Source organism: Pempheris klunzingeri, chromosome 19 (genome assembly GCF_042242105.1).
Source record: "Pempheris klunzingeri isolate RE-2024b chromosome 19, fPemKlu1.hap1, whole genome shotgun sequence".
NCBI classification, from domain to species: Eukaryota; Metazoa; Chordata; class Actinopteri; order Acropomatiformes; family Pempheridae; genus Pempheris; species Pempheris klunzingeri.
In genome coordinates, this window is record NC_092030.1 from 11,653,575 (window position 1) to 11,666,400 (window position 12,826).

Sequence of the window (12,826 nt, forward strand, 5' to 3'; positions counted from 1 at the left end):
AAATCACCTGACAACTAAACAGCCATGCAAGTGAGGGCTTTGTTGAAACAAATCATTTAGGCTAGTTAAAGTCTAGCAGACAGGCCATACAGGCCATTGTCTAATGAATACATTATGTTGCAATAGCGCATCATGCTTTATCATAGTTTTGGTTGACAGGTTAATTTAGCTGCCAAGGTGTCAGAAGATAAACTGCATTTTTAGTCTTATCAGTAAATATGTGTAAAAACCAAATAGTTCAGTGAAGAGCTCTCTTCCTCTCTTTTATTTCTAGGCTTTCTAACTTAATAAAATCTACTTTGTTATCTTGAAAAAATTCCCCCATAAATTCAACAGACTGCAGGAAAACTGTGTGAATTTTCTGGGTGAAATTCCTAGATACCCTGTTTAGGTATGGGCTCCTAATTTAGGCTATGATGTCCGGCTGTTAGCAAATATGTTAACCATACTTGTGCATCATTGACCACGATTTTTGACCTTTCATCAATTTGGTTGGAGAACTTTTAAAACTAAATTACTTGGGGTTGAGGAGTTATGACCCCGACACCTTGCGGTAGCTCATGTCATTGGAAGGTCTGCTCATAACATAACATAAATAACAATAAAAAATAATTAAATGAAATAACTTAAATAAAACCGGAGTTCCTGTTCAGGTTTTGCTCAGATATTTAGAAAGTCCTGACAGCTCCCACAATATGAATCATAAAAAGGTGCTATGTTCAAACAACACAAAACAGTGCAATATAATATAAAAACGGAATACAAAAATTGCAGTGCGGGTTTAAATCAAAGTCACTCCCAGTGACAGCAAATATTTTTTTCTTTCAACAACATAAATGGAAATGGTGCTATGGTCAGTGAGCACTTTGTACTTGGTAACAATGGGCCTTACAGAAGCAGAATGTGCAAACAAGACAACATAAAACTAGAATGTACAGTACAAGCTAAACATGTAGCTGCAGCAGACAGACTACTACCGATGTGTTCAACATAACATGAAATATCATCTAGTTGTGATGATGCATTACTGAAATAAAAGAGGTTGCACTACAATTATATAGTTACACAGTATCTACAGCAGCATTATTAGGCAACTTTGCTTTATTTCAACTTAGCCAGCCTCTAGCTAGTACAAATGAAAAGTCAAACAGCATTTTTTAATGTTAGAAAAGACGACATACCTCTGCACTGGGACCTCTTTTCAATATATATGGCCTATGCCAAGAGCCGGCTCTGGTGATAGCAAATCTCACTCCAGACTAAACTGATAAGTTGGCAGCCCTGTAAATGGCATCTATCATAGTATAATAAGTATACTAATAATATTATTTTATCTATTAAGCAGTTCATAAATCGCACACACAGATTGGCGCTGAAGTAAGAGATGGTCAAAGGGAGCCACTTGGGGCTGAGAACTGCTGTAATCGTAATGACCTCTGGTTGATGATTAAACAGATGTTTATAAATGCTTGTGATTGAAGGGCCAAGGTTTAAGAATGTGAGAGCATTGCAGAAACCTCTCTGAAACAGTCTCTGTCTCTGCCATGATGGAAAGATTCACAGCAGTCATTGTTCTTCTGGTTTTATGTATATGCAGGACACTAGGTAAGTACCTGCAAACTCCTACATTTTTAAAATTTCATATATATTGTATTTAATCTACCCTTGTTTGCTCTTACTCAGAGTTAGACGAGATGATTAACTTAACATTTGTGTGTTCACGACAGTAATGGGTAAAGACTGAATGCAGGAGTACACAGTTAAATAAGTGACTTATTTAGTATTATAGACGCATAAAGGCACTTTTTTACAAATCAGCAACTGTGTGTGTGTGTGTGTGTGTGTGTGTGTGTTTGTGCTGAGCTAACGGAACTGCTGGACCACATTTAATTTGTAGTGTTGCACAGAGTAGTTTTCATATGAAAGCAATCAATAACCAGAACCTGTAAGTGTTGAACTTGTTTGTGAGAAAGACATATTAAAAAATGTAGTAACAAAAAATAATATTCTAAGTATAAGTCTATTTGGAACATTTTGCAAATCCATTTTAAAATCCAATCATCTATTCGTATTTTAAAGGCAGAGTAATGAAACCTAATTATTATTTGCAAAATAGAATGATAAGTTAGATATTTCACACTACTGCGACTCATATTTCTTTTCTTTTTTTTCTTTTTGAAATGAAACTGGACTCCACACTTAATGCCCCTTTTCTCCTCATTTTGGACAGGACAGACATGTGAAGGGAACTGTGGGGAAAAACTTGACTCATGCTCATGCCATGCCACATGCACGTCTCTGAAGAGCTGCTGTACAGACTATAAAGAGTACTGTGTGGAAATCTTGCCGTATTCCGGGTCCATTATGGGTGGGACAGATTTTGTGGTCCTTGATGCGACTTTCAATAACAGTTCCGAGATTATATGCAGGTAAGACTTCCTTTCACTCCTCAGTGTTCCCATGTTCATAAATCTGTTCTTGTTAAACCTTGGAGTGACTGATTGTAGTTAAGAGAAAACCAATGACTTGGTAAACATTAACGTAACACTTGAAAGCCTTTTCAGAGATTTCAGCCACAGCAATACTCAATATAAATATTCCAAAATGCAGCTGATGGCACTAGAAAAGGATTATGGAATGAATTTACACACTCAAGTGTAACACTTGTATTACAGTAAGATTGTACAGTATGCAAACCTGCTGATCTTTTTTTTACAATGGCAGGTTCAATAATAATGCCAACACTGTAGGGTATGTGGATGAAAACAGCAGAGGCCATTGTATCTCCCCACTATTGTATGAAACAGGATGGGTTCCTTTGCACATCTCCTCAGATAATGGCAACAGAGTTGGAGCCTGGCTCTCAGGTACAAAAATATCTGCATATTCTTAAAAATTCCCAAAACACCTCCTTACATTAAACACATTTGATGTGGAAATGACATATATATGTGTTATGTTCACGTGTGTTGCTGCAGTACACACTGGAAAGTTAGATTCTCAGCTTAAGGCGACTCTGGTCAACTCAACAAAATGGCAGTACTACGGTACACCTAATGTTGGAGGCACTCTTGAGATGACGTGGAATACCTCTTTGGTCCGAGCAGAGAAGGTCAATATAGAGGTCTGGGGATACAGGGAGACAGGTGAGTACACTTGTATATACATTCATATGCACTTATGTAGTCCATAACAACACTGAAGTCTGTAAAACGTTTCTCTGTAGGAAAGCCCTATACAAACTCCTGGAGGGGTGAGTGGAAATATTTGTACTCACTTGCAAAAGATCAGCCCAACAATGGTTCCTTTAGGTTTTTGCCAAAACCAGCTAAGAACAACTTTTCAAGTTGGGAGCTTGGCTCTGTGCGCGTCAGCCCCAGCATCTACACTGATGGCATGTGGTATGTGCAAACACGGCAGATAACTGTAACACAACATATTGTTCTCGCTATTCAATTAAAGTTACACGCAATGATCCAAAGATCGCTATATATTAGTAGTAAGAAAAAAAGATGGAGATAGATTGAGATATTATATCTTAACTTGAGGGAAAAAACTTGGGGAAAATGCACAATTAATGAACATGAAAAAGAAGTAGTCAACATCTGTATTTGTCATGTGTTTCATGTAGGAATGTACAAGCCGCATGGACTGAGGATCACGCTCTGGCCTGGCATCTGGAGGAGAGGTTCAGGCAGAACTCAACCGTTTGGGCCCTGGAGAAATGCTTAGCATGGGACCAGCTGGAAAATGAGCTGCCCGACTTCCTCAGTGAGATCATAGACTGCCCGTGCACTCTGGCTCAGGCGAGAGCAGACACAGGGAGGTTTCATGTAAGTGTGACACAAACTAACCGCTGCACAGCCAATGAGACCAATGTACTACATCATCATCATCATCTTGGATGTAGCTACTGGAATTTACTTGTGTGTTATTTTGTAAATCTGGAGCAGAGGTGTGTCTGCATTGGTGTGGGGGCTGGGACGGGCACGAGGTTATGCGTCTTTTCAGTAGTATACACCTTGCACCATTATTTCACATACTGATAACTTAGAATATTCATTAACATACAAGCATTAGTTAAGGTGAGCCATAGATAAACTGGACAGATATGTCAAGGAGGATCAATGCAATGTCTTTATGTGTTTATAGTGGTTGGCTGTGGCTGTAAGGAGAGGTTTCCTCTAATTATAGTATTTACAAGCACACACACTCTCTGCATCGATCTTACTGCCTTTTATCTGACACATTTTCAGCGAGGATTGATTGTCTTTCACATATTGTTTTTATGCCTCTGGACTGGAATGCATCAGGTATTTGTTAACCGAACACTAAGTTAGTGTGTAAATATAAATTGTAAATTAAAACTTAAGGAAGTGGAGTCACTGTAGCATTACAGTGTATTAGGCATACAGGTACATGGATAAACATCAGTTTTAGAGTTACTAATATTCGCACAGTTTACATTAGGAAATATCCAAACATACTAACCTAACTGATGCTATTGTGTAATGTGGTCTGATGTTATAAGTATAATTCAGTAAGCTAAGGTAGCTCTACTGATGCTATTTTTTGATATGGTACATTTATTTAATAGGAACTACTTCCCTCATTATTTAATCTGAACGGATCATATTCAGTATGAGCAAGCTAACATTTGTCATGTCATTTTCGTTTGGTCAACTTTGCAGCAGTTAGTAACAGCTAATCTCTGTGTAAGAGCTAGTCTGTGTGGTGCAAAGTATTTTAACTGAGTGATGTGTAAATCTACCACATACATCAGTAAAATGGAAATTTCACATTTATCTGCATGGTCACAAACGCTGTATTTCTCTCCTCAGACTGACTATGGCTGTGATATAGAGAAAGGGAGTGTGTGCACCTACCACCCTGGGAGTGTTCACTGTGTGAGGGCGATACAAGCCAGGTGCGCCCTTGACCCAGATGGTTAACTTGCAGTTCTAGTTACAGTAGAGTGCTATAATCCCTCATCAGTGAATTTGCAACATATTATAGCAGGCTGTAAAACAACTTTATATACTAGGAAGTAGCGGCAGTAAGATTTTCTGCTGAATCGGCTCAATCTGTGATCCTTGGTGAAGAGGGGACAACTTCCAGTGCTCTCTTATACATAGTTAAGAGAAAATAGAGTGATGTGTAAACTCACTTTTAATGAGAGTTTGCATTTTCTAAAGCTAACTTTCCTCACTTATGCAAAAATATTTGCTCATTAAAGTTTCACACCTGTCAACCAACTCTCTAAATAGAATATATTTTTACCGAGATGCCCTGATGTAAACAAACATCTGGTGAATGCTGACAATTTTGAATACTTTTGTCAAATTATTAGAAAACCGGTGTGACTGTAACACAGATCAAATTATTATGAAATGAAACAGTCCACACAAACAATCTTTTAGTATGCACATTCTGTAGTGCACTTTGGATCACCCTTTGGCTTCCTATTTGTTATCTATATGCTGTTATCTGTAATCTCAGTGACATATCCTCACCTGACTATCTCAACCTGACTTTAATCACTGTGGAAGTAACTATCCTGTCCAGATAACAGCTGACTGGATATTTGAGTGGATCGCCATCCAAACTGGCCGATCTGTGTTACAGTCACACCTGTTCCAGACATGGTCAACGCACAGGCTGTGTACACTGAGGAGTGGGATCACATTATATCCTTATCCTCTTTGTCCTCACTTGCATGTTACTGCATATATTGGTTCAAATCTAAACTATAGATCTACTGATATGACTGCTCAGCTTTGAATTATGGCACTGGGGATAGTAAAGCTAACTCTGTGAAATGATTGATGGATCTTCTGTTTCCAATATTTGTATCAACAGTCCTATGTATGCAGCAGGACAACAGTGTTGCTATGACAGCACCGGTGCTCAGGTCCTGACAGCGGACTCCATTGGTGGAAGTACTCCAGACCGAGCACACGACTGGGGCTCTCCACCATTCAAGAAACCACCTCGCATTCCTGGGCAGTCCCACTGGGTCTATGATGTCCTCAGCTTCTACTACTGCTGCCTGTGGTCTGACAACTGTCAGTACTACTTCAAACACCGGCCCTCCAGTGACTGCAGGCGTTACCAGTCACCAAGCTCAGGTGGGTGAATCGTTCACTGCTGTATTACAGTTTATGCGGTGCATGATATTATTGGTCAATGTGAAGTCTTTCTTTGTGTATTCCAGCTGTGGTGTTTGGAGATCCCCACTTCATAACATTTGATGGTGTCAGTTACTCCTTCAACGGCAAAGGGGAATACACTTTGGTGACCTCAGCAAGCAAAAACCTGGTAATCCAAGGCAGAGCAGAGCCAGTGAATGGTGAGCTACTGAGGGAGCTTTTAAAAGTCTCGAAAATATTTCTACATGCAAAACTCACACTTGAACTGTTACAACAATTACCATGTAATTGATGTGATTCTCTCACTATCAGGGACTATGATAAAAGCAACAAAACTGTCAGCTATAGTCATGAAAGAATCTTCCTCTGATGTTATTGAGGTCCGACTGGTCAGTGGTCACAATGGTCTTGAAGTGCTGCAGAATCAGAAAACCCTCTCCTTTACTGAGCAGAGCTGGATGGACCTGCACGGTGAGACCTCTGGTGAAATTTGCTAAAATGTGTCCCATTGAACAATTTATTTGACATTTGTGACGTTGTGATTTTGTCTTTGTGGTCAACCTTCGTATTTGTGACTCACTGAGTTTAAAGGGAACAAAAACAGTTACAGAATTGATTTGTACTGACAATATTGAAAAAGCTGAGTGTAGCTACTCAGCAAATAGATACTCCACAAGCCAGGTTTGTGACAGCAGTGTGAGTCAGTAATCTTCTGCCCTAAAACATTTTGTCACCTTAAACTCCACGATGTGGCTTTAAATGTTGAGTATTTCTTTACAACATTAAGGGACTGTAGGGAAAGTATTAGGGTGAAGAGAGATGCTGAGTATTATATTTCATTTTGAAAAATAAAAAAAGACCTCCCAGTGTTACTGATATTTTCTATAGACCCACCCTGAGCTGACTTGCAATACCCTCCACTCAATTTTTCAAAATTATATATTTATATAAAACATTATGAGATGGAAAATCAGCCGCTCCCCGATTTTAAACTCAATCTACTCTATAAACAGTTATGATGAGACAGGAGCAGGATGCTAATAAAACCCTAGTACAGAGATAGGACCGTTGTCTCCTGCATATGGCCAAAGAGCACCTTTAGCACCCATGGCTCACGCAAAAGCCATGCTTTTAATGGAAATATTTATACAATAAATCACCCAAGGGAAGGCTGCAATAATATGTAAGTTAGGATCAGAAAAAGTTAAAGGTCCCTCCCCTTCTCCCTGCCTTCATCAAAAGGAAAAAAGTGCAATTTTCAGTCACTCAGGAAAAAGCTGAATGGACCTTGTTAGAGTTTGGTATTATCTATTAAGAGTTTTATACTCAAAAACTAAACTAATCTTCTTCAGCATATGCACACAAACAATGCTAATGATTTAGAGCATAAACGTACATGACCATTACAGACAAACAGATGCATGAGTACAATACTAATATTTGAGATTTAAAATCTATTGTTACTAGTTACTTTACACTTTACAACCAAATGATATTTAGCTCATCAAATACGATACATTCTTATATGTTCAACTAACAGTAAATAAAGATGCTGATGATAAAACTGAAAGATGAAATATGAAAGATGAAATTATCTCCACCTTGACTAACCACAACACTACTTACACATGCAGCAAATGCATAAATTAAAAAGAATTCAGTAATATTATATACTTTATCCTAACATAACAATCGCAAGGGCTATTTTCCTGCATGATGAGTCCATTAACTTCTTAAATTTTAAGGACATTCTGTGCACTTTTGCTTTCAGTGCCAGATATTCACATTCAATGCAGGATTTTTACTGATCAGTATTTGTAAACAGTTCAATTGGATCTTCCACCCCTGCAGAAATGTGACCAAAACTGTTCCAACACAGACAGAAATGTGTCTATGTCTATGTAGGAACCCCATAATAAGAGGATGAGTGAGAGAATATGTTTTTGGGGTCTCCAAAGCAAGGTGTTAAAAGTACTATCTTTATTATATTAACCGAATTTCTCTTCTACTGTAGCCGTGTTTGTCTTTTCTCCTACCCCAACAAATGTGACTGTGATGTTCCCCTCTGGAGCCGGAGTGGAGGTGCGACTGAGAGAAGAAACCATGACAGCCACTGTACTCCTGCCTGAGGAGTTCAGAGGCTCAATTGTCGGACTGCTGGGAAATATGAATGGTGACGCCAAAGACGATCTCGTTCTCAGCAATGGTGAACTTGTGCGGAACCACAGCAATCCAGAGGAGCTGTTCAGTTTTGGGGCAAGCTGTAAGAAATGATTCACAACACAGACGGTGTACTGTTGATCAGAAGTCATATGGTGCTTATGTCTGTTGAGAACTTACATTTATATATGAGCTTTTTGTGTTATATACCCAACAAAGCCTCATAAGATGTAATTAAAAAGGCATGTAGTTCGGAACATAGGCTATAGTTGTCGATATGAATTACTTTACAAAGATGTATTTACATTAGGAAGATATCAGCCACATTGTCGCCATTTTATTGTGTGAAATTGTAGTGTAAGTAATAATTAAATTTAGATATATAAAACAAATTAAATCAAGTCCAAAATTAGGCATCATTAGGCATTTGGCACCCATGAGAGTAAGATCAGGTGTCTGGTCAGTTTCAAAAGGGAAAACTGCTGTCATGTTCTCTTCATGTTACTTTTTCACGGTGGGAAAAGAAAATTCTTTTTTTGTCATTTCATGCATAGATCAAGAAATTATTTGTTTTGAGAAATAGGAGATAACGTGGCTAATGTCGTTTCACTAAAAAAGATATTGTGGAACTTACACTTTTAATGGAGAGTGTGTGTGTCTTTCTTTGTTTTCTACAGGGAGTGTCCACAACAAGTCCGCCTTGTTCACATATGATTCAGAATATCTCTTGGATACATATTTCCATGGTCCCAGACATGACCATAGTTTTATTCCGGTATTTTCTGTTCCTGAGAATCCTGATGATCCATTAGCCAATCAGATGTCTGAAATATGCTCTGGAGAGGGCTCTCAGTTCTGTAGGTATGAGAAGAAAACTTTTATTTCTTTTTACTCATAATAATGATTTGTTTTTATGAAACAAACACACACACACACCTGTGCTGAAATGTTGGCCATCTCGGTGAGAATGAAGTCAGGTCTGTTAAAGGGACATTCTGCTATGTAAATGCCAGTCATGTCCATTGCAGTGAAATCATTTGTGATCAGCACTTATGTCCTGTAGGTATGATATCCTGGTAGCTCGTAGTCCAAGAGTGGGAAATGCTACCAAAGTGTCTTTCCAGAGTCACATTTCTCTTGTAAAGGATCTGAAGCCTGGTGAGTCGATTAAAAAAGTTTCCATTTCCAATGATTCTTATGTATATTTACTCAGTTTTACAGTGCAAATTATTGTCTTACTGTGTAGTGATATCTTGTGGATGGCTTTCACCACCAAGTAACGGGAAGAAGAATGGGACCACTTATTTACAAGGAGCTAAGGTGTGGTTTTCCTGCGATGATGGCTACACTCTCAAAGGATCAGTGGCGCGCGTATGCCAGGAGAATGGCCAGTGGTCTGGAAAACAAACAACCTGCATGGATTCTAGTATGAATAAACAATGAAATCAGTCCCGTCCAATGATTTGATCTTCAAAAGTGTGTGTGTCTGTATTTGAATGTGTGTGTGTGTGTGTGTGTGTGTGTGTGTGTGTGTCTTTGCGTGCATTGTTTGATGCATCGAATCAGCTGCTGAAATGCACAAAAAAAATTAAATGTTCACAGTGAACACAACTAAGTACTGTTCTTCCATAAGCAGTACTTAGCAGTACTTTTGCATGTGCAGAACTGTTTCACAAAGAAAAACACTTCGCTAAAATATCTATGATGACGTATTGATCTCTACAGTATTACATGGCTGCGGTCTGGTATGTAGATCTGGATTCTTATTGTAGCCATTGCATGCTCAATGTAATTAGGCCCATATTATTATAGTATTATATGTATTTTTCATTAGTTTTTATTTTTATTTCAATTTCATTTTTGGTAATAATTCAGTTTAGTTTCAGTTAGTTGCAAGAGTGGGTTTTGCTCACAAGTTTCAGTATTCGTTTTTTTTATTTTTATTATTATTATTATTGTATAGGCAGTATTTGTCATTGGAACAGCAACACAAAGCACCTTGTGAAGGTAGTTGCCTCAGAATAGCTAGCCTATAGCTAGTAGCTAGCCTAAATCAGTTTAAACATTAATGACAGTACAGCTTTAATATGAGCAATGAACAATGAACAATCTGGGTGCTTTATGAAAGTGAATCAAACTCTCTTTGTTGCATGTGCATGAAGATTCCTGCCTGAATCTATGCAGTTAACCACTTAGTTAGGCCAATCAAACAAACTGATGTCCATACTCTGTAGGGTGACTTTGGTTTAAAACCATCTTTGTCATTTTTCAGATTATCTCACAGGAATTGTGGCAGGTTCAGTGATTGGAGCTGTTACACTGATTATAATTATCACAACGATCGTACTCCACTTCAGAAAACAGAAAAGGTGCGGTCCAGTATTTTCATTTCATGTAATATTGATCTGTAACTTAACATTTCTTAAGTGCATTCACGGTTTTAATCTTTTTATCTTTCCTTTTCAGAAAAGCTGAACAGTCAGGAGGAGATGTGACAGTTACGACCTTCTAATCATAATCCTTGCATTGTACTGTGCATGTCCATATCTTGATACAGTGGAAAATGAAAAACTTTAAAAGGTATACATTCTGAAATATATGATTAGATACAGACTTTCAAAACACAAAGGAGAAAACAAAAGAGATGTCTTATTTTGGAACAACAGCAATGATTCAGACTAAAATAAGATTGAGTGAAGGTCCCTGCAGAGTCACTACACACCATACCTCACCATCACTACTGTAGTAGTAGTGTTAAGTATACTGAAATAAGAGAAAATCTTTGGGCAACTCCTCAGATCAGATTCAGAAGTGGAGAAACTGTAAGATTAAATCATGTCTGCACTCTATGTATTGTTTGTGTGCTGCTGAGGAATAGGCCTATTGTTAATTTATCATTTTCAGATTTGTTGGACAATAAAGTTTTTCTAATACAGCATATTGAATCTCCTGTATGACTCAATTGAGTTTTGTTCTCACTAATCTAAAAGTAAATAATCTGAAGTTATTCTGTCTCTAACCAAAAATTGGTTAACTAGTACACCCTTTGAGAAAAAAAATGATATGAATGCACTGCTTCTGTCCGACCTCCATAGTTTTTACTGTACCAAGTAACGTTGGCTAGCTAACTACCTGTAGGAATTAGCTTGCTGGTTTGGAATTTAACTTTAAATCATATTGCATTGTAATCAGAATTATTTCATCACTTCATACAGACCTGATTCATACAACACTAAATGTGGAATTTCAGCCAGGAAACATATTATGGTAGCAAGAAATATGTTGGCGTCAGTTTACCGGCCTTTAAAGGTCTGCAGCCAGTTGCCTACATGCTGACAAAAATGCAATCGAAACAAGGATTTAATCATAATGAAGACTTATAAAAGTAAAATCAATGAAATTGACAAAATAAATCAATTAGATTTACTTTTCAGTTGGAACAGAAAGTCTAAGGAGATAGTAGCCTACAGTTCAGACGAGACATCCTGCCATCTGCTAAAACTACATTACTAAATGTCATTGAAAAGTGTACGTTTAGTAGATTATAATCTTTAGACTATTTTAATCACATTTGATAACATGTTGTCACAATTGAATTGGTTCTACACGATCGTATTGCTTAGTTAGTTCAATCTAATGCTAATAGTTATCTTCAAATTGTTATTATTCTCAGAAACTACACAATACTTTGGACTCTGGATTAGAGCAGAGGAAAAGGCAAAAGATATTTCCTCATTAACACATACCAATCCTCTGGAAAGGGCGAATGGCTTGATTTATTTCTCTTAAGCCCAGTTCATTATTTGTACAACATAACACTCATGCAGGCATAACTCTGGGTGCAAAATTCCTCACCACCACTCGACTGCGTCACTCTCTCAGTCCCTCACTTTATCTTGGATGCAAACATGTCTTTAACCTTGTAATTTGCCCTACATACTCATTACATGACAATGGTTGTTTAGTCTGTTCTTCAGTCTTGTGTTTTGAAACTGGAGTCAAGTCTGTTGTTTAGTGTGTGACTCTGAACGTTCGTGCTGTTCCCTCACATAACACAAGGCTGTGATTTCTATGGACAAAGGGCACCAGTACGTGACAAGACTGCAGAGGCCACTGTTGAATAAACTGTCTGCTTGCTGTTTCCAGAGTCATTCACCAACAACTTGCCACAGAACCTCCACAGATATAAATAGCAGCATTTTTCCGCTGCTCGTCCCGGGGCAACAGAGGAGTAACAAACCAGCTCATGACATACCAAGTCATTCTCACCCCTTAGATCACACTTAATGCTGGACAAGTGTTAAAATTAATCAGCTGGGTATAAAGTGTGTGAGTAGAGCATTACAGATGCCAAAGCAGCCTTTTCCCCAGACCTCCTGGAAACCTTCTGATGAGGATAAAAAATACAGCTGCCCTATTGTGTAGTGTCCAGGTCATCAATCCAGACTTGTTTGTCAGGGTGGAGCTACAGGCTTCGCAGTTTCAACATCCTTTTCCTTCATTCTGAGCTTATTTTC

General features: G+C 38.1%; 1 protein-coding gene across 1 annotated transcript; it reads left to right on the forward strand.

Moving 5' to 3' along the window:
• The first annotated feature begins 1,535 nt into the window (after window positions 1–1,535).
• Window positions 1,536–11,252, forward strand: LOC139219160 (sushi domain-containing protein 2-like). The gene is made up of 16 exons (XM_070850963.1): window positions 1,536–1,605; window positions 2,231–2,429; window positions 2,725–2,867; window positions 2,979–3,146; window positions 3,227–3,401; window positions 3,632–3,833; window positions 4,842–4,927; window positions 5,860–6,128; window positions 6,215–6,349; window positions 6,462–6,620; window positions 8,164–8,412; window positions 8,987–9,170; window positions 9,373–9,467; window positions 9,556–9,735; window positions 10,582–10,678; window positions 10,776–11,252. The coding sequence occupies exons 1-16, from the start codon at window positions 1,545–1,547 to the stop codon at window positions 10,819–10,821; spliced, it is 2,448 nt and encodes an 815-aa protein (XP_070707064.1). The 5' UTR covers window positions 1,536–1,544; the 3' UTR covers window positions 10,822–11,252.
• The last annotated feature ends 1,574 nt before the right edge of the window (window positions 11,253–12,826 follow it).

Excerpts from the sequence above, each read along its gene's own strand:
- LOC139219160 (XM_070850963.1), top strand. The coding sequence starts at position 1,545 with ATGATGGAAAGATTCACAGCAGTCATTGTTCTTCTGGTTTTATGTATA. Across the intron at positions 3,402-3,631 it reads ATCTACACTGATGGCATGTG|GAATGTACAAGCCGCATGGA; the intron begins GTATGTGCAAAC and ends TGTTTCATGTAG. Across the intron at positions 8,413-8,986 it reads GTTCAGTTTTGGGGCAAGCT|GGAGTGTCCACAACAAGTCC; the intron begins GTAAGAAATGAT and ends TGTTTTCTACAG.